A 27,155-nucleotide genomic window follows, 5' to 3' on the forward strand; every position below is an offset into this window, starting at 1 on the left:
CTTAAATTTAAATATTTGTTAAAAAAAACATTTAAAGCGATTTAGGTAAACCCTTTTGTCTTTTTTTAATTTTATTTAATTTTTTTCATATTTTTTTTATTATCATCATTTATTATGATTTAATAATCTATCTGTATTTGCTTTTGTTTTCTTTCCTTGGCATGTTTCGCTGATGTTGAAAGTGCCTTGACTTTTGTGTGCATTATAAATTTATGTTTGTTGTTAAATAAATTTAAAAAAAAGACAATATTAACTTTTCCTACAACGTTGCTTTTTACGATGCATGGCTATTGAGTTATGTTGTTCTATTGGGACAATAAAACAACATTTCCAATTCAAATCGTTTTGTAGTTAAATCATAATAAAATACTTTGAAAACAACACTACTTTTGCTATTATATAACCTATTGTGTACAATTCAAACAGATAAAGACTGTAACAAAAATGCCACATACAAATATAACAACAATTGATAAAAAAGTATGAAATAAATAATTTCTGGGCATCTGAGAAAAAAATCCTGACTTTTCCTAATTTGTATATTTTTTTTTTTAATTGGCTAATATTGGTAGGAACACAATCTTTATTTTATTATTTTTGAAGTTCATGCTGTAGGAAATAGGATACATTAAAAGTAAAATAACATAAAAACTATTAACTTAGTACGGCCTACATTTTATAATTAACTTAATGGTTTACAATTATCAAGCAAATCTTGGAGGATGATTAAGAGTCCAAAAGCCCTTAAATTGATATATTTGTTAAAAACATTTAAAGCGATTTAGGTAACCCCTTTTGTCTTTTTTTAAATTAAATTAATTTTTTTTAAATATTTTTTATTACTATTATTTATTATTACTTGATACTCTATCTGTATTTGCTTGGCTTTGCTATAACATAACCTATTTCTTTCAATTAAAACAGATAAAGACTGTAACAAAAATGCCACATGTAAAAATAACTTCAATGAATTAAAAAAAAGTATGAAATAAATAAATTCTGGGCATCTGAGAAGAAATCCTGACTTTTCCTACCGCTTGCAACCAAAAGATGGCAGCACTATAACATGTTCCACCGTTGAGGAGGAGGAAGAAGAAGAAGAAGAACAGGCAGGAAGTAGTGAATGAAGCAAAGTATCCAAAACAAAACACAACCGGAAATGGAAGTTGGTAATTAAAGTCACAAGTTGTCATGCAGCCGTCGTGTTGGCGCTCTTACTCTACTCGCTGCGTGACTTTGACAAGTTTCAACTCGAAAAGGGTCGTATAGTTTGTTATGTAGCAGAGTGAGCGCCACACAAAACACCGTAATGGCTGACTGGAGGACTTTTAATGTGGTCATTTTAGGTGTGGGATTCTTGTTCATCTTTACCGCCTTCACCACCTGTGGGAACATTGAGGTGAGTTTCTTTTTATTTGAATCTTTTTTTTTTGCAAATTTCACCTGCTAAGACATAAAGGGGTAAAAGTCCCACGAATTACCATTATTTTTTAAATTTTTTTTAAATATATCCTATTTTTTTAAATTATTATTTTAATGTGTTATTATTGTCACTTAGGGACAAGCGGTAGGAAATGGATGGATGTTTTGAAATAATTATTCATATTTTATTAAATTAAAAAAAAAAAAAAATCCGTCCCATTATTGTAAAGCAAGGGTGTCCAAAGTGCGGCCCGGGGGCCATTTGCGGCCCGCAGCTAATCATTTACCGACCCGCCACACATTCTGCATAAATTGCAAAATTGATAGTATTGAAAAAAAAAAAAAAAAGTAGAATGAGGTGAAATCTAATGAGAAAAAGTGTCAATGTTGACACAAAGCTGCGATGCATGCAGGCAGTTTTTTTGTGCCTTTTGTCTTTATTTTCTTTTATTTTCCATTGCTCCAAAAAAAAAGGAAAAAAAAATCTGTTATAATGAATTATTACTGACGACTTGTCCAGGGTGTATGCCGCCTTCCGCCCGATTGTAGCTGAGATAGGCGCCAGCGCCCCCCGCCACCCTTAAATTGACTAAGCGGTAGGAAATGGATGGATGGATGGATGGAATTATTACTTAAAAATAATCACTTCATAATGTTTTATGTGGAAAAAAATATTGTATATGTGGTGTGGTTGCCATATAGATACATTAAGTTTTGAACAAAGAGCATAAAACAAACAAAATAATAGTTCAAACTTAAAATCGACAGATGTATCGGAAGTTGATCTTGAAATTTAATTGTTAAAAGTTAAAAAAAAAAAAAAATAATAAAAATGCATCACTTTATGAGTGGGGAACCTTTCAGATATCGAATATATTTAGTAGGATTATATTTAACTTTTCACTGTGATTAAATAATTAAAATCAATGGTGTCCTGCATTATTGATCTTTAAAGGCTTTAATTGCTAGATAAAGGAACTCTCTTGAAGGAATCAATAAAGTACTATCCCTCCATCTAAATACTGCATATTTCAGTTTTACTATAAAAACAATGTTGGCATAAAACCTTATTTGTTTTACTTTATATCAAAAACAAGTTGATATAGAGATTTACTGTAAGCATTAAATAAATAAATAAAAAATAATAATTTGACTTATTTTAATATTTTAGTGACTGAGACCCTGTATGCTCCCCAGGAGCCCTAAGTATTAAAAAAAAAAAAATCCTTATATTTTGTTATGGTTTGAAAATGAAAAATATCAAAATGTCCCCCGCATGCTTAAATTTTCCCGTGTGCTGCCCTCTGTGGAAAAAGTTTGGACACCCCTGGTGTAAAGCATAAACATATTTTTGAGGTAGTAGCCGGTGTAAAAAGTTGGAGAACCGTCGTTCATGACCTAACTTTTATATATAAATACTTTTTTTTATTGTAATTTTTTTAATGGAAATTAATTTATTTTATTATTTTCTACCACTTGTCCTTGTGTTTATTAGGTTAAAAGGTGAATGTCCCACATTAATCTTATTTTTTTTTTAGTATATCCTATTTGTTTGGATTATTATTTTAATGTGTTATTAATGTCACATAGGGACAAGCGGTAGAAAATGGATAGATGTTTTGAAATTATCATTCATATTTTATTATTAAAAAAAAAATCCGTCCCATTATCGTAAAGCATAAAAATATTTTTGAGGTAGTAGCCGGTGTAAAAAATTGGACAACCGTCGTTCATGACCTAACGTTTATATATAAATAATATATATATATTTTTTTTTTTTATGGAAATTAATTATTTTGATTTATATTATTTTCTACAGCTTGTCCCTGTGTTCATTAGGTTAAAGGGTAAATGTCACACAAATGACAATTTTTTTTTTTAATATAGCCTATTTGTTTGGATTATTATTTTAATGTGTTATTAATGTCACATAGGGACAAGCGGTAGAAAATGGATAGATGTTTTGAAATTATTATTCATATTTTATTATTAAAAAAAAAAAAAAGTCTGTCCCATTATTGTAAAGCATAAACATATTTTTGAGGTAGTAGCCGGTGTAAAAAGTTGGAGAACCGTCTTTAATGACCTAACTTTTATACATATCCATCCATCCATTTCCTACCGCTTGTCCCTTTTGGGGTCGCGGGGGGTTTGCTGGAGCCTATCTCAGCTTCTTTCGTGCGGAAGGTGGTGTACACCCTGGACAAGTCGCCACCTCATCGCAGGGCCAAGATGACTTATCGAGTGTTTATATTTGAGTGGGTTCCGGACCCTTCTGGAAAAAAGTCTGATACAGATATACGTCAAAATACAAAATATCGACCCTCTGCACCTGGGGATAGGTTAATTGGCAGCACTAAATTGGCCCTAGTGTGTGAATGTGAGTGTGAATGTTGTCTGTCTATCTGTGTTGGCCCTGCGATGAGGTGGCGACTTGTCCAGGGTGTACCCCGCCTTCCGCCCGATTGTAGCTGAGATAGGCGCCAGGAAATGGATGGATGAAAATGGATGCTTTATAAGCGGAATAAATTACCTGCATTGTCAGCCGACTCTTGCTAGCAGTTTTTTTACTATTTAGAATGCACATGTGTCCGCGACCCCGAAAGGGAATAAGCGGTAGAAAATGGATGGATGAAAATGGATGCTTTATAAGCGGAATAGATTACCTGCATTGTCAGCCAACTCTTGCTAGCAGTTTTTTTACTATTTAGAATGCACACGTGTCTCCTTTATTTTTATTTATTTTAATAAAAATTATTTATTTTAATTTTATTTATATTATTTAGTGTGAACCTGATGGAAATTGTACTATTGTCTCCTTTTGACAATGAATGTTTCAATAGTTACAGGCAATATATGTTTATTTTTACCCAATACTAAAAATGCTGATTATTTGTGTTATTATAACTATTATTTTGGCCTTTTATAATTATTTTTTAAACAATATTATTGTTATAGTAGCACTATTTAATGCGACAAATCTGCATGCGTTATGTTGTTTTAAAACCACGGCGTGCAGAAAAGGGTAAGAAGCCACCAATCCAGAGCGTCATGTGAAGCTCGTGTTTCCAATTTTCTTCACAAGTCAAATGAGTTCCGCTGTGGGATGAAGGACTCGGCAATATAACACAATTAGGACCACTTCTTGACTTGTATGACCCCTTTTTCCCTTTCCTTTGCCAGCAAACTGTGGTGAAAAGTCTGCAAAATGACACTTTCACAGGAAGTGGATATCACAGGTGTGTCACGCTCTAAATGAGGAATGACAACAAAGCGAAACATAGTCTTAATAATCTTTCTTTTTCTCCAGTCTGGGAATCATCTACGGGGTCTTCTCCTTTTCCAATCTGGTGGCGCCGGCGGTGGTGGCGATACTGGGGCCGAAGATGACCATGTTTGGGAGCGGGCTGATTTACAGGTACGGTACATACTGTCAGGTAGCAGCCATGATGTGGAGTTAGACACGGTCGCTTATCACCTTGTGTCCAGTGGCTACGTGGCCGTCTTCATCGAGCCGTCCACGTGGTCCTTCTACTTGACGTCCGTGCTGATTGGCGTCGGTGCTGCTTGTAAGTTCTCTTATCACACACACGTGCCACGGGTGTCCAAACTTTTTGACTTGGGGGCCACATAGGGCTAAAAAAAAACCTGTCCTTGGAGTCGAACCTCGGATTCAGGAGGAACAGTGTGGTTTTCGTCCTGGTCGTGGAACCGTGGACCAGCTCTATACTCTCGGCAGGGTTCTTGAGGGGTGCATGGGAGTTTGCCCAACCAGTCTACATGTGCTTTGTGGACTTGGAGAAGGCATTCGACCGTGTCCCTCGGGAAGTCCTGTGGGGAGTGCTCAGAGAGTATGGGGTATCGGACTGTCTTATTGTGGCGGTCCGCTCCCTGTATGATCAGTGCCAGAGCTTGGTCCGCATTGCCGGGAGTAAGTCGGACACATTTCCAGTGAGGGTTGGACTCCGCCGAGGCTGTCCTTTGTCACCGATTCTGTTCATAACTTTTATGGACAGAATTTCTAGGCGCAGTCAAGGCGTTGAGGGGTTCCGGTTTGGTGACCGCAGGATTAGGTCTCTGCTTTTTGCAGATGATGTGGTCCTGATGGCTTCATCTGACCGGGATCTTCAGCTCTCGCTGGATCGGTTCGCAGCCGAGTGTGAAGCGACCGGAATGAGAATCAGCACCTCCAAGTCCGAGTCCATGGTTCTCGCCCGGAAAAGGGTGGAATGCCATCTCCGGGTTGGGGAGGAGACCCTGCCCCAATTGGAGGAGTTCAAGTACCTAGGAGTCTTGTTCACGAGTGATGGAAGAGTGGATCGTGAGATCGACAGGCGGATCGGTGCGGCGTCTTCAGTAATGCGGACGTTGTACCGATCCGTTGTGGTGAAGAAGGAGCTGAGCCGGAAGGCAAAGCTCTCAATTTACCGGTCGATCTACGTTCCCATCCTCACCTATGCTCATGAGCTTTGGGTCATGACCGAAAGGATAAGATCACGGGTACAAGCGGCCGAAATGAGTTTGGGTCTCTCCCTTAGAGATAGGGTGAGAAGCTCTGCCATCCGGGAGGAACTCAAAGTAAAGCCGCTGCTCCTTCACATGGAGAGGAGCCCGATGAGGTGGTTCGGGCATCTGGTCAGGATGCCACATGAACGCCTCCCTAGGGAGGTGTTTAGGGCACGTCCAACCGGTAGGAGGCCACGGGGAAGACCCAGGACACGTTGGGAAGACTATGTCTCCCGGCTGGCCTGGGAACGCCTCGGGATCCCCCGGGAAGAGCTAGACGAAGTGGCTGGGGAGAGGGAAGTCTGGGTTTCCCTGCTTAGGCTGTTGCCCCCGCGACCCGACCTCGGATAAGCGGAAGATGATGGATGGATAGCGCTTTTCTTAATCAATCAATCAATGTTTACTTATATAGCCCTAAATCACTAGTGTCTCAAAGGGCTGCACAAACTACAACACAAACCACTACGACATCCTCGGTAGGCCCACATAAGGGCAAGGAAAACTCACACCCAGTGGGACGTCGGTTGACAATGATGACTATGAGAACCTAGGAGAGGACGAAAGCAATGGATGTCGAGCGGGTCTAAAATGATACTGTGAAAGTTAAATCCATATTGGGGCCAACACAGTCGCGAGAGTCCAGTCCAAAGCGGATCCAACACTACCCAACACAGCAGCGAGAGTCCCGTTCACAGCAGAGCCAGCAGGAAACCATCCCAAGCGGAGGCGGATCAGCAGCGCAAAGATGTCCCCAGCCGATACACAGGCAAGCAGTACATGGCCACCGGATCGGACCGGACCCCCTCCACAAGGGAAAGTGGGACGTAGGAGAAAAAGAAAACAAACGGCAGATCAACTGGTCTAAAAAGGGAGTCTATTTAAAGGCTAGAGTATACAAATGAGTTTTAAGGTGAGACTTAAATGCTTCTACTGAGGTAGCATCTCGAACTGTTACCGGGAGGGCATTTCAGAGTACTGGAGCCCGAAGTGAAAACGCTCTATAGCCCGCAGACTTTTTTTGGCGTTTCGGGAATCACTAATAAGCCGGAGTCCTTTGAACGCAGATTTCTTGCCGGGACATACGGTACAATACAATCGGCAAGATAGGATGGAGCTAGACCGTGTAGTATTTTATGACTCAAAGCACGTTATGTGTGTATATACCAGGGGTCGGCAACCCGCGGCTCCGGAGCCGCATGCGGCTCTTTGGCGACTCTGATGCGGCTCAGCTGCACAATCGCCGACCCCCCAGATTGTTGCGAGGAAAGATTCCGGAATTCAATGCCTCTCCCGGACATCACCCGTTCTCCAATTTTCACTCGGACTACAATATTAATGGCGTGCCGTGATGATATAACTCATAACGTCCTCTTGAACGTCATCGCGCCCGCCATTCACGGATTGCTATTTGCGTGCCGACCAGACACATGCATTTCGCTGCTTCTATCGGCACATGTATGAGATTGCAAGCCATACCGGGTGACACAGAGTACACTGACGGTTGTGATATAAACAACTTTAACACTCCTACTAATATGCGCCCCATTGTGAACCCACACAAAAGAAGAATGACAAACACATTTCGGGAGAAAATCCTCACAGTAACCCAACATAAACGCAACACAACAAATACCCAGAATCTTTTGCATCCATGACAAATCCTGACTACTGTATGTTATACATCCCGCGAGCACTCCCCCCCCCCCCCCCCCCCTTCCTGCGTGGTTGAGGTGGGCAAGATTTGGGGCTCGCGGGGTGCATAACATAGTCAAAAAGTGACATGGATGCCAAGGATTCTGGGTATTTGTTGTGTTGCGTTTATGTTGGGTTACTGTGAGGATTTTCTCCCGAAATGTGTTTGTCGTTCTTCTTTTGTGTGGGTTCACAATGTGGCGCATATTAGTAGGAGTGTTAAAGTTGTTTGTATCACAACCGTCAGTGTACTCTGTGTCAACCAGCATGCCTTCCAGTCGTGTGCGTGCATCTGCACAACATGTTGCCGGACTGGCAAGCAGTTTGTACATGTTGTAGAAGGTGTTTAAGGCAATGGCTTCATAGCATGCCCTTATTCTTGTCATCTGGGTCACAACCAGCAGATACCGGCGAGAATAGTTGCGGCTCCCATTGTCTTCCTCATTTTGTGAAACGGGTCGAAATGGCTCTTTGAGTGGTAAAGGTTGCCGACCCCTGGTATATACAAACTCCGTTTCTATATGAGTTTTGAAATTGTGTTAGATGTAAATATACACGGAATACAATGATTTGCAAAAACTTTTCAACCCATATTCAGTTGAATATGCTACAAAGACAACATATTTGATGTTAAAACTGATAGTCATTACCTTTAGAATTTGATGCCAGCAACACGTGACAAAGAAGTTGGGAAAGGTGGCAATAAATACTGATAAAGTTGAGGAATGCTCATCAAACACTTATTTGGAACATCCCACAGGTGTGCAGGCTAATTGGGAACAGGTGGGTGCCATGATTGGGTATAAAAGCAGCTTCCATGAAATGCTAAGTCATTCACAAACAAGGATGGGGTGAGGGTCACCAATTTATAAGCAAATTGTGGAAAAGTTTTAGACCAACATTTCTCAACGAGCTATTGCAAGGAATTTAGGGATTTTACCATCGACGGTCCGTAAAATTATCAAAAGGTTCAGAGAATCTGGAGAAATCACTGCACGTAAGCGAAGATTTTACGGAACTTTGAGCCTTTAGGCGGTACTGCATCAAATGCCGACATCAGTGTGTAAAGGATATCACCTCATGGGCTCAGGAACACTTCAGAAAACCCCTGTCAGTAACTACAGTTGGTCGTTACATCTGTAAGTGCAAGTTAAATCTCTACTATGCAAAGCAAATGCCATTTATCAACAACACAGAGGAATGCCGCCAGCTTCGCTGGGCCCGAGATCATCTAAGATGGACTGATGCAAAGTGGAAAAGTGTTCTGTGGTCTGACAAGTCCACATTTCAAATTATATTTGGAAACTTTGGATGTCGTGTCCTCCGGAACAAAGAGGAAAATAACCATCCGGATTGTAATAGGCGCGAAGTTCAAAAGCCAGCATCTGTGATGGTATGGGGGTGTATTAGTGCCCAAGGCATGGGTAACTCACACATCTGTGAAAGCACCATTAATGCTGAATGGTCCATACAGGTTTTGGAGCAACACATGTTGTCATCCAAGCAACGTTATCATGGACGCCCCTGCTTATTTCAGCAAAACAATGCCAATCCACGTGTTACAACAGCGTGGCTTCGTAGTAAAAGAGTGCGGGTACTTTCCTGGTCCAGACATGTCTCCCATCGAAAATGTGTGGCGCATTATGAACAACTTAAGCTGTACTACAAGCAAGAATGGTAAAGAATTCCACTTTCGAAGCCTCAACGATTAGTTTCCTCAGTTCCCAAACGCTTATTGAGTGTTGTTAAAAGAAAAGGTGATGTAACACAGTGGTGAACATGCCCTTTCCCAACTACTTTGGCACACGTTGCAGCCATGAAATTCTAAGTTAATTATTATTTGCAAAAAAAAAAAGTTTATGAGTTTGAACATTAAGTATCTTGTCTTTGTAGTGCATTCAATTGAATATGGGCTGAAAAGGATTTGCAAATCATTGTATTCCGTTTATATTTACATCTAACACAATTTCCCAACTCATACGGAAATGGGGTTTGTATATATATATATATATATATATATATATATACATATATATATATACATACATACATGTGTGTGTGTATGTTTATACATGTGTATGTATATATATATATATATATATATATAGAATGTATATATATGTAATAGGGTAATAATATACAACATTTTTACTAAATATGAGGGACGACTCAACGTTTAATTTGGCGTGACGTTCACATTCATGGATCACATTTGAGTGGGATGTGACGGATTAATACCAGGCCACCTCCGCACGTGTCAAAATTGGAGGTAGCGTTGAGAAAGATTAAACATGACTAGGTGGCTCGTGTGCGTGTGCGTGTGCGTGTGCGTGTGCTTGCATTTAAACCGATAAAAATAAATTGTTGTTTTATTTATTTAAATTGTCTCCCCTGCAGTGCTGTGGACGGCTCAAGGACTTTTCCTGGTGGAGAACTCGGAGGCTGCCACCATCAACAGGAACACAGGGATGTTCTGGGCTCTGTTACAGTGCAGGTAACTTTTGTCATACATTCATATTAGGCGCTGGGTACCATTCGTATTTGAACCGATACAGTACCAGGAATCGATACCAATTTTTGGTTCTTTTATGTGTGATCATAAATATAAATTGTTTTTGATAATAATTTTTTTTTGCAAAATTTCAAAATGAGCTGATGATGATAACTGCTGTCCAGTTGTTATATCTTGTTTTATTATTCACATTTCTGAGTCTAATTTGCAGGTATGACATTCAGTTGCAATTGCAGTTCCATGGCATTAGTGCATGGTTTATGGTGTTTTGATCAATTCGGTCTTTGCTGTATGTTGCGCACAACAAAGTGTTAATACTTAAGTTAATACTTAAGTTAAAGTATCCATGATTGTCACACACATTGTGGCGAAATTATTCTCTGCATTTGACCCATCACCCTTTATCACCCCCGGGGAGGTGAGGGGATTCAGAATCAGAAGACTTTTTATTGCCATTGTTTGAGAACGGCTTCACAAATTAGGAATTTTACTTGGCGCATTCGTGAGAACGGGTCACAAGGGAGCAGTGAGCAGCAGCGGTGGCCGTACTCGGGAAGCATTTTTTGGGATTTAACCCCAAATTCCAACTTCTTGATGCTGAGTGCCAAGCAGGGAGGTAATGGGTCCCATATTTATAGTCTTTGGTACGACTCGGCCGGGGTTTGAACTCACGACCTACCGATCTCAGGGCGGACACTCTAACCCAGGGGTGCCCACACTTTTTCTGCAGACGAGCTACTTTTCAATTGACCAACTCGAGGGGATCTACCTCATTTATATATATCATTTATATTTATTTATTTATGAAAGAGACATTTTTGTAAACAAGTTAAATGTGTTTAATGATAGTACAAGCATGTGTAACACATATAGATGTCTTTCTTTCACGAAGACAAGAATATAAGTTGGTGTATTACCTGATTCTGATGACTTGCATTGATTGGAATCAGACAGTAATGATGATAACGCCCACATTTTCAAATGGAGGAGAAAAAAAGTTGTCCTTTCTGTACAATACCACATGAAAGTGGTTGGTTTTTGGCATCTAATTCATCCAGCTTCCATACACTTTACAAGAAAAACATTGGCGGCAATTTCCGTAGCTTGCTTGATTGACATTCACGGCACCCGAGGGTCTTGTGAGATGACGCTGGCTGCTGCCAGTTCATTTTTATGAAAAAATGACAGAGAGGAAGGCGAGAAACACTTTTTATTTCAACAGACTTTCGCGCCGTCCCTTCCGTCAAAACTCTAAAGGCCGACTGCACATTTCCTATCACAAGTGATGTGCACGCCAACTTTCTTAGGGATCGCTTGTGCACGGCAGTTTTCCGAGACTCTGTATTTAGTTAGCGCAGGCAGCATGAAGCAGGGCTTTTATTGTGAAGATAGGAAATGTGCAGTCGGCCTTTAGAGTTTTGACGGAGGGTACGGCGCGAGAGTCTGTTGAAATAAAAAGTGTTTCTCGCCTTCCTCTCGGTCATTTTTAATAATAATGATCTTGCAGCAGCCAGCGTCATCTCACAAGACCCTCCGGTACCGTGAATGTCATTTAAGTGACGTCTTGGTGAAGATTGATGATCACTAATTTTTAGGTCTATTTTTTTTAAAAGCCTGGCTGGAGATCGACCGACACACCCCCCGCGGTCGACTGGTAGCTCGCGATCGACGTAATGGGCACCCCTGCTCTAACCAGTAGGCCACTGAGCAGTTTATACACTTATTACTCTAAGCAATGTACTTACCTAAGTTGTAGTTTTCATTAACAAACTTGGAGGTGTTGAAATCGCCTTGTAAAATCGCCGATGCTAATCATTATCCGTATCATACCGCTGACGGGGTATTGATTGATTGAAACTTTTATTTGTAGATTGTACAGTAAAGTACATATTCTGTACAATTGACCTCTAAATGGTAACACCCAAATAATTTTTTCAACTTGTTTCAACCACGTAAATCAATTCATGGTAATTCATGTAGATATAAAAATCCCCCATCATAATTATGTTATCTGTTGCGTCTTTTGTAGATTAAAGTTGTGTTGCAGCTTTAAATTATTGTGTTGTTGCATTTGTATTTCACATTTCTCATTAGATCTGTCCTCAATGTCCTACTCAGAGTCGTGTATGAAGAGAGTATGGCCAAATCGGTTTAAAAGTTGGCCTCAAAATGGCGATTTCTAGTCACATGAAGGGCTTTTAACCAATCAGCGAGAGTATGGCCTGAGGATCTCCATTTTGAGGCCAACATTGAAAATGAGTTGGCCATGGTGTCTCTTTACACGGCTCTAATCCTACATAGAATAGAATAGAATAGAAAGTACTTTATTGATCCCTTGGGGACAATCAGATTTTAGATTTTTTTCGAATGCTTCTGACAAACAACTTAGAGCTTGACCTTTAACTAAAGCGCTCCCAATTAGGACAATCAGCAAGACTAACGAGACGCTATTAGATTTGCTTAAATTTTTTTTAAGAAACAAGGTTTCATTTTATAACAGCAAATAATACGCCGGACTAGTGGCCTTTTCATGCATATCGCCATCTTTATTATTTGCTGTTATAAAATGAAACCTTTTTTCTTTAAAAAAAAAAATGAAAACAACTCTAATAGCGTCTTGTTAGTCTTGCTGATTGTCCTAACGGGAGCGCTTTAATTAAAGGTCAAGCTCTATCTAAGTTGTTTGTCAGAAGCATTCGAAAAAAAAGTCTGATTTGGATTCTATCGTCTCTCCATCGCATCATCCGTTAAGCATCTTGAAATAAAAATTTGTCTGTAAAATGTCAGGCAAAATTGTTCGAATCAGCTGTGATTGTTTCCTCAAAAAACATTCAAATGCCATCTTTCATTAAGATGAATGAGGAAATGGCATTTTTCCTTAAAAAAACCCCAAAAACACTAACAATAAAAATATAATTTCACAACTTTCATGAAATTATATTTTTAGTAGAGATTTCCGATAATGGCTTTTTTACCTATATCCGATATTCCGATATTGTCCAACTCTCAATTACCAATACCGATATTCTCCGATACGATATATACAGTCGTGGATTCAACACATTATTATGCCTAATTTTGTTGTGATGCCCTGCTGGATGCATTAAACAATGTAACAAGGTTTTCCAAAATAAATCAACTCAAATTATGGAAAAAAATGCCAACATGGCACTGCCATATTTATTATTGAAGTCACACAGTGCATTATTTTTTTTAACATGCCTCAAAACAGGAGCTTGGAATTTGGGACATGCTCTCCCTGAGAGAGCATGAGGAGGTTGAGGTGGGCGGGAGGTAGGGTGTAGCGGGAATTTATATTGTAGCGTCCCGGAAGAGTCAGTGCTGCAAGGGGTTCTGGGTATTTGTTCTGTTGTGTTTATGTTGTGTTACAATGTGGATGTTCTCCCGAAATGTATTTGTCATTCCTGTTTGGTGTGGGTTCACAGTGTGGCGCATATTTGTAACAGACAACGGACGGCGTGGCGAAGTTGGTAGAGTGGCTGTGCCAGCAGTCTGAGGGTTACTGGTTCAATCCCCACCTTCTACCATCCCAGTCACGTCCGTTGTGTCCTTGAGCAAGACATTTTACCCTTGCTCCTGATGGGACCTGGTTAGCGCCTTGCATGGCAGCTCCTGAAAAAGGGGTAGAAATGCGCTATACAAGTACAACCATTTACCATTTATACCATTTAACAGTGTTAAAGTTGTTTATACGGCCACCCTCAGTGTGACCTGTATGGCTGTTGACCAAGTATGCCTTGCATTCACTTGTGTGTGTGAAAAGCTGTAGATATTATGTGATTGGGCCGGCACGCGAAGGCAGTGCCTTTTAAGGTTTATTGGCGCTCTGTACTTCTCCCTACGTCCGTGTACACAGCGGCGTTTTAAAGAGTCATACATTTTACATATTGAAACTGATATCGATAATTATGAAAGCGATACCGATAATTTCCGATATTACATTTTAAAGCATTTATTGGCCGATAATATCGACAGTCCGATATTATCGGACATCCCTAATTTTTAATATATATGTTTTTATTCAAAGTAGAGGTGTCCGATAATATCGGACTCCCGATATTATTGGCCGATAAATGCTTTAAAATGTAATATCGGAAATTATCGGAATCGGTTTCAAAAAGTAAAATTTATGACCTTTTTAAAACGCCGCTGAACAGAGTGGTACACGGACGTGGGGACAAGTACAGAGCGCCAATAAACCTTAAAGGCACTGCCTTTGTGTGCCGGCCCAATCACATATCTACGGCCTTTCACACTCACAAGTGAATGCAAGGCATACTTGGTGCACAGCCATACAGGTCACACTGAGGGTGGCCGTATAAACAACTTTAACACTGTTACATGTATGCGCCACACTGTGAACCCACACCAAACAAGAAAGACAAACACATTTTGGGAGAACATCCGCACCGTAACACAACAAAAACACAACAGAACAAATACCCAGAACCCCTTGCAGCACTAACTCTTTCGGGACGCTACAATATACACCTTTCGCTGCCCCTTTCCCCACCCACATCAACCTCCTCATGCTCTCTCAGGTAGAGCATGTCCCAAATTCCAAGCTGCTGTTTTGGGGCATTTAAAAAAAAAAATGCACTTTGTGACTTCAATAATAAATATGGCATTTTTTTCCATAACTTGAGTTGATTTATTTTGGAAAACCGTGTTACATTGTTTAATGCATCTAGCGGGGGGGCATCACAACAAAATTAGGCATAATTACACGACTGTATATATCGGTATCGGTTGATATCAGAATCGGTAAGTAAGAGTTGGACAATATCAGATATCGGCAAAAAAGCCATTATCGGACATCTCTAATTCAAAGCATTTTTCAGATATATATTTTTTTTGCACTAATTTCCTTGTCCTTTTTGTCAATTCCAGCATGTTGTTTGGCAATCTGTACATTTACCTGGACTGGAATGGAAGAACAGAAATACCAGGTATGTAAAGGGAACAGAAATTACCGTAATGGATGGAATAGAGAAGCAAGGTAAAAAAAAGTTGCCCACATATGTTGATATGTTTTGATTGTCTGCTGTCAGACAGCAGTAGAAAGAACATTTTCCTGGCCATGGTGGTGGCTTCTGTGGTGGGGACTTTGTGCTTCCTGGTGCTCAGGAGTTCTCCTCCCCAAGAGGAGATCCTTTCTGAGGAGGAAGGAGTGTCTTTGCTGTCTTCACATGTGGTGTAAGTGCTCCTCCTCTCCATAATGACCTTCATGCATGTCCTCTTTGCAGCGGCTTCCTAAAAACAGCACACCGCACCTGTCTTATAGACCATTTTTGTCATAGATTTTTATCAACAGCAGTTTTCCTGTCACATTAAGGATCTTTTACAAACATGTTTCAAGTAGGGCCTTCCAAGCCGTAGCACAATCCTGTCATTTAGAGGATCTTTGACAAGTATTTTAGTTTAGATATTTAAGTGTCTTTGGCCAATGTTTTTGCAGTAGGTCCTCAAAACAACAGTGTTCCTGTCATGTAGAGGATCTTTGACAAGCATTTTTTTATTAGGTTCTTACAAACTGCAGCGTTCCTGTGATATAGAGGATCTTTGATGAACATTTTTGCACCAGGTCCGTAAAAACAGCAGCGCACTCCTGTTATGCCGAGGATCTTCGACAAGCATTTATTTTGAAATCTTTACTAACAACTGAGTTTTCTTGTCGTATAAAATACATTTGACAAGCATTTTTGCTGTAAGTCCATAAAAACAGCAGCGGGATCCCGTCACATAGAGGATCTTTGGCCTGTGTGTGTTTAAAAAAAAAAAATAGAACACAGTTTTCCTGTCATTTAGATAATCTTTGGCCAGTGTTTTTATTTTTTTTATTAGAACCTTAAAAACAGCAGTTTTCCTGTCACATAGAGGATCTTTGGCCAGTGTTATTTTTTTAAATTAGAACCTTAAAAACAGCAGTTTTCCTGTCACATAGGGGATCTTTGGCCAGTGTTATTTTTTTAATTAGAACCTTAAAAACAGCAGTTTTCCTGTCACATAGAGGATCTTTGGGCAGTGTTATTTTTTTAATTAGAACCTTAAAAAAACAGTTTTCCTGTCATTCAGGGGAATCTTTGGCCAGTGTTTTTTTTAATTACAACCTTAAAAACAGGAGTTTGCCAGTCATTCAGAGGATCTTTGACCAGTGTTTTTTTTTAATTTATTATTAAAACCTTAAAAACAGCAGTTTTCCTGTCATTCAGAGGATCTTTGGCCAGTGTTTTCTTTAAATAAGAACCTTAAAAACAGCATTTTTCCTGTCACATAGAGGATCTTTGGCCAGTGTTTTTTTTAAATTAGAACCTTAAAAATTGCAGTTTTCTTGTCACATAGAGGATTTTTGGCCAGTGTTTTTTTTAAATTAGAACCTTAAAAATTGCAGTTTTCTTGTCACATAGAGGATCTTTGGGCAGTGTTATTTTTTTAATTAGAACCTTAAAAAAAACAGTTTTCCTGTCATTCAGGAGAATCTTTGGCCAGTGTTTTTTTTAATTACAACCTTAAAAACAGCAGTTTGCCGGTCATTCAGAGGATCTTTGACCAGTGTTTTTTTTTTTTATTTATTTTTAGAACCTTAAAGACAGCAGTTTTCCTGTCATTCAGATGATCTTTGGCCAGTGTTTTCTTTAAATAAGAACCTTAAAAACAGCCTTTTTCTTGTCACATAGAGGATCTTTGGCCAGTGTTTTTTTAAATTTCAGCCTTAAAAACATAACTTTTCCAGTGTTTTTTTTAAATTACAACCATAAAAACAGCAGTTTTCCTGTCATTTAGAGGATCTTTGGCCAATTTTTTTTAAAAATTAGAACCTTAAGAACAGCAGTTTTCCTGTAATTCAGAGGATCTTTTGCCAGTGTTTTCTTTAAATAAGAAACCTAAAAACAGCTGTTTTCCTGTCACATAGAGGATCTTTGGTCAATGTTTTTCTTAATTAGAACCTCAAAAACAGCAGTTTTCCTGTCACATAGAGGGTCTTTAGCAAGTGTTTTTCTGACTTAGAACATTAAAACTGCAATTGTCCTGTCATTCAGAGTATCTTTGGTCAGTGTTTTTTTTTTTATTAGAACCTTAAAAACAGCAGCGGGCTCCTGTCACATAGAGGATCTTTGGCCAGTGTTTTTTTTTTTTTTAAATTAGAACCTTAAAAACAGCAGTTTTACTGTCAAATAAATGATCTTTGGTCAGTGTTTTTCTGTAATAAGAACCTTAAAACAGCAGTTTTCCTGTCGCATAGAGGATCTTTAGCAAGTGTTTTTCTTAATTAAAACATTAAAACTAAATTTTTCCTGTCATTCAGAGTATTTTCGGTCAGTGTTTTTTTAATTAGAACCTTAAAAACAGCAGCGGGCTCCTGTCACATAGAGGATCTTTGGCCAGTGTTTTTTTTTAAATTACAAACTTAAAAACAGCAGTTTTACTGTCACATAAAGGATCTTTGGTCAGTGTTTTTCTGTAATAAGAACCTAAAAAACAGCAGTTTTCCTGTCGCATAGAGGATCTTCAGCAAGCATTTTTCTTAATTAAAACATTAAAACTGCATTTTTCCAGTCATTCAGAGTATCTTTGGTCAGTGTTTTTTTTTAATTAGAACCTTAAAAACAGCAGCGGGCTCCTGTCACATAGAGGATCTTTGGCCAGTGTTTTTTTTTTTTTCATTAGAACCTTAAAAACAGCAGTTTTACTGTCAAATAGATGATCTTTGTTCAGTATTTTTCTCTAATAAGAACCTTAAAAACAGCAGTTTTTCTGTCGCATAGAGGATCTTTAGCAAGTGTTTTTCTTAATTAAAACATTAAAACTGCATTTTTCCTGTCATTCAAAGTATTTTTGGTCAGTGTTTTTTTTTTAAATTAGAACCTTAAAAACAGCAGTGGGCTCCTGTCACATAGAGGATCTTTAGCAAGTGTTTTTCTTAATTAAAACATTAAAACTACATTTTTCCTATCATTCAGAGTATTTTTGGTCAGGGTTTTTTTAATTAGAACCTTAAAAACAGCAGCAGGCTCCTGTCACATAGAGGATCTTTGGCCAGTGTTTTTTTTTTTTTTTAAATTAGAACCTTAAAAACAGCAGTTTTACTGTCAAATAGATGATCTTTGGTCAGTGTTTTTTTTTTATGTATTTACAATGCAGGTCTCAAAATTAGCAGCGTGTTTTTGTCATATAATTTATCTTTCACTTGCCTTTTTGCAGGACGTACTTCATATCGAGGCTCATTTCAGATCTGCTGGTTAGAGATATCGGACTGTACTTTTCAAATTGTTGTTTTTGGTTCGTGTAGGTACAAGCACCGAGCGAGCACGGCCCTGCAAGAGATCAAGGCGGACATCCGTGAGTTTAAAGCGCACATAAACAATGCCAATAAAAGTAGGAATAAAGCGGAAAGTGTTCCTCCTCAGAGACCATTCTGCAGCTGCTGAAGACCAAAACCATCCTCCTCCTGAGTCCCAGCATGGCCTACAGCGGTGAGTGGCCGCGTTCACCACGCTAAGCTCCGCCTCCTGTCGCGGACTCTCCCGAAGTTTATCCTCCTCGCAGGCCTGGAGCTGTCTTTCTACAGCGGCGTGTACGGAACATGCATCGGAGCCACCGCGCAGTTCGGAGATTCGGCGAAAGGCCTCATCGGGATCTCCGGCATCATGGTGGGCGTGGGCGAAATCATCGGTAAGGCGGATCCCACCCACCAGTCACCGAGGCGCCATCGAGACTGGTACGAGCGCTGTTTTTTCTCGCCAGGCGGGGGCTTGTTCGGATTGATGTGCAAGAACACTCGCTTCCGGCGCACTTCGGTGGTCTTCCTGGGAATGGTGGTCCATTTCGTAGCCTTCTATCTCATCTTCCTCAACATTCCCGATGATGCTCCCGTTGTCTTCCACACCGTCACCCAGAAGAGCCCCTTTCTGACTCCAAGGTATAAATAGATGTGGCATCTGTAAAGCTTCCACACTGTAGCATTTGATAGGGACTAAATACTACAAATCCCAAAACCAGTGAAGTTGGCACATTGTGTAATTCATAAATAATAAGAGAATACATGTATTTGCAAATCTATTTCAACTTATATTCAATTTAATAGACTGCAAAGACAAGATATTTAATGTTGGAACTGAGAAACTACATTTTTTTTTGCAAATAATCATTAACTTACAATTTAATGGCAGCAACACATTGCAAAAAAAGTTGTCATAGTGGCATTTTTACCACTGTGTTACATGGCCTTTCCTTTTAACAACACTCAGTAAACGTTTGGGAACTGAGAAAAACAATTTTTGAAGCTTTTCAGGTGGAATTCTTTCCCATTCTTGCTTGATGTACAGCTTGTTGTTTAACAGTCCGTTGTGGTGTTTTAGGCTTCATAATGCACTTCACATTTTCAACGGGAGACAGGTCTGGACTACAGGCAGGCCAGTCTAGTACCCGCACTCTTTTAGTACGAAGCCACACTGTTGTAACACGTGGTTTGGCATTGTCTTGCTGAAATAAGCAGGGGCGTCCATTAAAACGTAACATATGTTGCTCCAAAACCTGTATGTACCTTTCAGCATTAATGGTGCCTTCACAGATGTGTAGGTTACCCATGCCTTGGGCACTAATACACCCTCATACCATCACAGATGCTGGCTTTTCAAACTTTGCGCCTAGAACAACCTGGGTGGTTCTTTCCCTCTTTGGTCCACAGTACACAACTTCCACAGTATTCCTAAAACAATTTGAAATGTGGACTCATCGGACCACAGAACAATTTTACACTTTGCATCAGTCCATCATAGATCAACTCGGGCCCAGCGAAGCCAGCGGCGTTCCTGGGTGTTGTTGATAAATTGCTTTCGCTTTGTATAGTACAGTTTTAACTTGCACTTATAGATTTAGCGACAAACTGTAGTTACTGACAGTGGTTTTCTGAAGTGTTCCTGAGCCCATGTGGTGATATCCTTTACACAGTGATGTCGCTTTTTGATGCGGTACCGCCTGAGGGATTGAATATCCGTATTATCATCGCTTACGTGCGGTGATTTCTCCAGATCCTCTGAGCCTTTTGATGATATTACGGACCGGAGATGGTGAAATCCCTAAATTCCTTGCAATAGCTCGTTGAGAAATGTTGTTCTTAAACTGTTCGACAATTTGCTCAAGCATTTGTTGACAAAGTGGTGACCCTCGCCCCATCCTTGTTTGTGAATGACTGAGCATTTCAGTAAAGGTTCTTTTATATCCGATCATGGCACTCACCTGTTCCCATTTACCCTGTTCATTCCTGGGGATGTTCCAAATAAGTGTTTGATGAGCATTCCTCAACTTTCTCAGTCTTTTTTGTCACTTGTGCCAGCTTTTTTTAAACATTTTGCAGGCATCAAATTCGAAAAGAGCTAATATTTGCAAAAATGTAATTAAGTTTCTTAGTTCCAACGTTAAATATCTTGTCTTTGCAGTCTATTTAATTAAATATAGGTTGAGAAAGATTTGCAAGTCATTGTATTCTGTTTTTATTTAACATTTACACAACGTGCCAACTTCACTGGTTTGGGGGTTTAGTTTTTAGAAATAAGTTTGCACAAATAAGGTAAGTTGTAGCCATAACATATGTCTGGTACTCTCTGTAGTTGAGTAAAGAAGCTGGATGTATTCTTCGGTATAGCTCGGTTGGCAGAGTGGCCGTGCCAGCAACTTGAGGGTTGCAGGTTCGATTCCCGCTTCTGCCATCCTAGTCACTGCCGTTGTGTCCTTGGGCAAGACACTTTACCCACCTGCTCCCAGTGCCACCCACACTGGTTTAAATGTAACTTAGATATTGGGTTTCACTATGTAAAGCGCTTTGAGTCACTAGAGAAAAAGCGCTATATAAATATAATTCACTTCACTTCACTTCACATTGGATTGAACAAAGACATGGAATAAGAGTGCATTTTCAGGTGGGTTTCTACACTTCCAAACAATATTTTTCACCTTTTGCCTGACATTTTTGGAGGCTAACATGGCCTGACGCAGTGTTGTTCAACCACTGTGCCGCGGCACACTATTGTACCGTGAGATACAGTCCGGTGTGCCGTGAGAGATTATGTAATTTCACCTATATTTTTTGCAAACCGGTAATTCTCCCGTCTAAAGGGAAAACCCAGTAACTCAATTTTGGTCAAAACTGAGCTGATAATAATTTTGGAGTTCTTAGGTGATATGCTTTACATTAGTGGATTCGATATTGTAATTTGTTCCGTAAGTAAGCTGTTACGCGCATGGCAGGACCTAGCAATTACCACATAACCGCGTAGATACAACAGAAAAACCTAGTATCTCAAGGGACCAATCTGAGCTTCTTTGTCAGTCGCTTTATTGTTTTTAATGAGACATTTGCAGGAATGGGGGCCGACGGTCAAGCTGATTATGTGATATTATGGCACGAGGGCAGACGCACTACTAAGATCGGGACTCGGGACACGGCGGCAACAGCCAAAGGCGGACCCGACCAACGCTGCTTGCAGCTTTAATTATTATTATTCTTTCTTTCTTTCTTTATTCCGCACCTACGCGCGGTACTTTGACCCCCTTAATATTCTTCAAAACTCACCAAATTTGACACACACGTCGGTCTGGCATGCCTTCCCTACTTATTAAGCAACCAAACCCCAAAAATGAAAATTGCGCGCTAGCGCCCCCTAGGAAAAAAAAAAAAACAGACTGCTTGTAACTTCCGTTAGGAATGTCGTAGAGACATGAAACAAAAACCTCTATATAGGGCTGACTTCACAATACGAAGTTCCTGCAGTCCTGGGTTCAAATCCAGGCTTGGGATCTTTCTGTGTGGAGTTTGCATGTTCTCCCCGTGACTGCGTGGGTTCCCTCCGGGTACTCTGGCTTCCTCCCACTTCCAAAGACATGCACCTGGGGATAGGTTGATTGGCAACAGTAAATTGTCCCTAGTGTGTGAATGTGAGTGTGAATGTTGTCTGTCTATCTGTGTTGGCCCTGCGATGAGGCGGCGACTTGTCCAGGGTGTACCCCGCCTTCCGCCCGATTGTAGCTGAGATAGGCGCCAGCGCCCCCCGCGACCCCGAAAGGGAATAAGCGGTAGAAATGGATGGCACGAGGGGATATTTGGAAGATTGGCCCAGGACGTTGCAAGCACCTTCATTAAATGTATTGTTCTTGATTCTTCCCCTCGCATACTCTTTTGGGCAGATAACTGTGGAGGTCAAAATAAAAACTGGACGCTGTACACGGCTCTTGCCCAATGTGCAAACGCAGAATGGGGCCCACCCGAGATTGTGATTAAATATCTGGAGAAAGGGCACACGTTTAGCTCGGTTGGTAGAGTGGCCGTGCCAGCAACTTGAGGGTTGCAGGTTCGATTCCCGCTTCCGCCATCCTAGTCACTGCCGTTGTGTCCTTGGGCAAGACACTTTACCCACCTGCTCCCAATGCCACCCACACTGGTTTGAATGTAACTTAGATATTGGGTTTCACTATGTAAAGCGCTTTGAGTCACTAGAGAAAAAGCGCTATATAAAAAAATATATAATTCACATGAGAGCAGATTCAATCCATGGCTCAATCGGCATGAAAATGAAAGCTCAAGAAAACATCTATACGTTTGATGACTTTGTATATCTTCGTAAGACAGCATCAAGATTGATTGGTTTTCCTTTGTTTTCTCAAAATCAGCTAGAAGTGAGTTACTATGTTTTTCCTTTGGACGGGAGAATTGTAGTCTGCAAACAATGTGTTGTTGTTGAGTGTCGGTGCTGTCCAGAGCTGGGCAGAGTAACCGTGTAATACTCTTCCATATCAGTAGGGGGCAGCCGGTAGCTAATTGCTTTGTAGATGTCGGAAACGGCCCTAAGAAAAGGCATTGAAGCTTAGGGAAGGCTATGCAGAACGAAACTAAAACGGGACTGGCAACAAAGTAAACAAGAACAGAATGCTGGACGACAGCAAAGACTTACTGCGCAGCAAAGACAATGTGCATCCGAGCATGACATGACAATCAACAATGGCTCCACAAAGAATGATTAAAAACAACTGCAATATTCTTGATTGCTAAAACACAGTAGAGCGGCATAGCTCGGTTGGTAGAGTGGCCGTGCCAGCAACTTGAGGCTTGCAGGTTCGATTCCCGCTTCCGCCATCCTAGTCACTGCCGTTGTGTCCTTGGGCAAGGCACTTTACCCACCTGCTCCCAGTGCCACCCACACTGGTTTAAATGTAACTTAGATATTGGGTTTCACTATGTAAAGCGCTTTGAGTCACTAGAGAAAAGCGCTATATAAATATAATTCACTTCACAATTATCGCTCAAAGGAAGACATGAAACTACTACAGGAAAATACCCTAAAAAAGAGAAAAAGCCACCGAAATAGGAGCGCAAGACAAGAACTAAAACACTACACACAGGAAAACAGCAAAAAAGTCCTAATAAGTCAGGGTATGATGTGACAGTACACCTACTTTGAGACAAGAGCTATTGTGATGGATGCTTGGTTATGCTTTAAAGCAGGGGTGTCAAACTCAAATACAGAGCGGGCCAGAATTTAAAACTGAACAAAGCCGCGGGCCGAGGTTGAACAAATTCACCTTTTAATAGGGACCCAAACAAGTTTTGCATTGAATATTGACCAAGCAAGGCTTATATAACTTTATGGTGACATGTAAAATCGAGTTTAAAATAATAATAATTAAAAAATATTAATGGCATATCAAATAAAATAAAAATAAAAATTGAATGCCTCTTTTCGGCGGCGGGTTTGAGTTGGGGCGGGGTTTGGTGGTAGTGGGGTGTATATTGTAGAGTTAGTGATGCAAGGGGTTCTGGGTATTTGTTCTGTTGTGTTTATGTTGTGTTACGGTGCGGATGTTCTCCCGAAATGTGTTTGTCATTCTTGTTTGCTGTGGGTTCACAGTGTGGCGTGCATTTGTAACAGTGTTAAAGTTGTTTATACGGCAACCCTCAGTGTGACCTGTATGCCTGTTGCCCAAGTATGCCTTGCATACACTTGTGTGTGTGTATGAGCCACATATATTACGTGCGTGGGCCGGCACGCTGTTTTTATGGAGGAAAAACGGATGTGGCGACATGTAGAGAACGCCAAAAGCAGTGCTTTTACAGCCCCCAATATTATTGTCCGGGTGGAAATTGGGAGAAATTCGGGAGGGGCACTGAACTTCGGGAGTCTCCCGGGAAAATTGGGAGGGTTGACGAGTACGAGTATTAGCGGTGAATGTGGTGTTACAGCGGCGGGCCAGCTCTAATGTTAATTTGATATTGCTTCAAGGGCCAAATGAAATTACACGGCGGGCCAAATTTGGCCCGCGGGCCAGAGTTTGACACCCATGCTTTAAAGTCATATGCAACAATTGCGACAACGACTTTTTACCTTCAACTGAGTTTTGTTTTTTCAATGATTTCTGCTGGTGTGCCTCCGTTTTTTAACGCAAAAAATGTGCCTCGGCTCCAAAAAGGTTGAAAAACACCGAGCTAACGAGCGTATGTCTTTGTGCCGCAGCGTGCCCATCGTCCTGCTGTGCAGCTTCCTGCTGGGCCTGGGAGACAGCTGCTTTAACACGCAGCTCTACAGCATTTTAGGATGCGTGTACATGGAGCGCAGCACGCCCGCCTTCGCCATCTTCAAATTCATCCAGGTAATTGTCGCAAAAGAAGGTAAAAAGGGGGGGCGGGGTCAAAATCGGGTTAAAACAACTGAAAAACACCCACTTAGCATACTTGCCAACCCTCCCGGATTTTCCGGGAGACTCCCGAAATTCGGCGCCTCTCCCGAAAACCTCCCAGGACAAATTTTCTCCCAAAAATGTCCCGAAATTCAGGCGGAGCTGGAGGCCACGCCCCCTCCAGCTCCATGCGAACCTGAGTGAGGACAGCCTGTTTTCACGTCCGCTTTCCCACAATATAAACAGCGTGTCTGCCCAATGACGTTATAACTGTAGAACGATCGAGGGCGAGTTCTTGGTTTCTTATGTGGGTTTATTGTTAGGCAGTTTCATTAACGTCCTCCCAGCGCGGTAACAACACACAACAACAGCAGTCACGTTTTCGTCTACCTTAAAGCAGTTCGTCTGCCGTAAACAGCAATGTTGTGACACTCTTAAGCAGGACAATACTGCCTTCTACTGTACACGCATATGTGACAATAACATCTACGGCTTTTAGAGAGTGCAGTGCGCAACTGCGCACACAACAAGGAGACGAAGATGGAAGATTCCAGACTAGTGCATTTGATGAAAGCAGGTTTGTGCGGGCCACACAGCAATGCATCATCAGAGAGGGTGTTCAGCATGGTTAGAAAAATAGTGACAGAGAATAGAACAAGGATGGACAATTCAACCCTTAACTCAACAATGAGTAGATGAGTGTTATGTGTGTGTATATGTGTAAATAAATGAACACTGAAATTCAAGTATTTATTTTATTTATAGGGAATAAGCAGTACAAAATGGATGGATGGGTATATATATAGAGAGATATTATACAAATACAGACGTTTTGTTAACGCTATATTATAAAAAGAATTAAAAAACAATTTACAAACACAAGCTATGGGATGACGCATTTACTTCCGGGGATCACGTTTCCTCTTATGTCATCCCATAGCTTGTGTTTATAAATTGTTTTTTAAATTTTTTCATAATATAGCGTTAACAAAACGTCTGTATTTTTATAATCTAGCGTTATATTTTTATAATATAGCGTTAACAAATCGTCTGTATTTATCATGACCCCGGAAGTAAATGGGGTGGGGGAGGTTTTTGTAGGGGGGAAGAAATTTGGCGTGACACCCCATTCATTCTTTCCTTAACACCGATCAATCGTCCTGTCCCCTTAGCAGAAAAACAGCCCCAAAGCATGATGTTTCCACCCCCATGCTTCACAGTAGGTATGGTGTTCTTGGGATGCAACTCAGTATTCTTCTTCCTCCAAACACGACGAGTTGAGTTTATACCAAAATGGATACATGGATGATACAGCAGAGGATTGGGAGGATGTCATGTGGTCAGATGAAACCAAAATATAACTTTTTGGTATAAATACAAATAAATTCTTTAAAATTCCTAGAAGGTGAATTCCTGTTTTTTTTTTTCACATTCTGCCTCTCACAGTTGAAGTGTACCTATGATTAAAATTACAGACCTCTGTCATCATTTTAAGTGGGAGAACTTGCACAATCGGTGGCTGACTATATTCTTTTTTTGCCCCACTGTATAGCTAGAATTCACTGAAAGTCAAGAATTCTAGCTGTAAAAATACTCCTCCCCTCTTAATCATGCCCCCCTTCCCGAAATCGGAGGTCTCAAGGTTGGCAAGTATGCCACTTAGTGAATCAAAAAGTTGCAATATGATGGTTTTAAAAGTGAAAACTGTCCCCTAACCCCTTTTCGTTAGTCTGTTTTCGCAGCATTGGCGTTCTTCTACAGCGGCGACGTGATGCTAACGTGGCAGCTCCTCCTCATGGTCATCCTGGGCTTCGGCGGCACCCTCTGCTTCTTTATGGTGGAGCGTATGTACAACTTCACCACAGAACCGCTGGAATAACAAGTTAGAAAAAAAACAAACTTCGATTTGCTCGCCAATGCAGTTAAACCACGCGTTATTTCTCTCGTCATCCTCGCCGCCGCAGGAGCCTTTGCATATTTGCTGATGGCGTGACATCGCCCGCGCTGTGATCACAGTTCATTAACACCACACACACTTTCTAACATTTATGACCACTTTGCATTCGCCCTCAGCTCAGGTCTGGCCACTTTTTTTTGGAAATATTTTATATGCATCTCAAACTGTCACTTTATTGCTTTTATAGCTCATCTTTTTTTGTGTTTTTCACTATCAAATATTTCTCAGAATAGGAGCGCTCGACAATCTCTGGTCTCCGTTTTTGTACATTACTCAGTCTTAACATTTGAAAACTCACACACTGTTTATTTAAAAGCACTACTAACAAGCCAAAATCACATTTTTATGGAGAATAAAGCTAATTGTTTCATATAATAA

The 27,155-nt window shown here is 40.5% G+C and overlaps 1 protein-coding gene across 2 annotated transcripts; it reads left to right on the plus strand.

The window, feature by feature from the left end:
* The first annotated feature begins 1,100 nt into the window (after positions 1-1,100).
* On the plus strand, positions 1,101-27,155 carry LOC133555866 (UNC93-like protein MFSD11). 2 transcript variants are annotated; one of them, XM_061905307.1, is made up of 13 exons: positions 1,102-1,399; positions 4,606-4,661; positions 4,733-4,840; positions 4,912-4,991; positions 10,018-10,114; positions 15,044-15,102; positions 15,205-15,349; positions 18,444-18,493; positions 18,562-18,627; positions 18,701-18,826; positions 18,899-19,073; positions 24,658-24,793; positions 26,550-27,155. In XM_061905307.1, the coding sequence occupies exons 1-13, from the start codon at positions 1,310-1,312 to the stop codon at positions 26,697-26,699; spliced, it is 1,338 nt and encodes a 445-aa protein (XP_061761291.1). In that variant the 5' UTR covers positions 1,102-1,309; the 3' UTR covers positions 26,700-27,155. The 2 variants fall into 2 exon arrangements, with proteins under 2 accessions (XP_061761290.1, XP_061761291.1); XM_061905306.1 differs by having other exon boundaries at positions 1,101-1,399; positions 18,701-19,073.

Source organism: Nerophis ophidion, linkage group LG07 (assembly GCF_033978795.1).
Source record: "Nerophis ophidion isolate RoL-2023_Sa linkage group LG07, RoL_Noph_v1.0, whole genome shotgun sequence".
In the NCBI taxonomy this organism is placed as follows: Eukaryota; Metazoa; Chordata; class Actinopteri; order Syngnathiformes; family Syngnathidae; genus Nerophis; species Nerophis ophidion.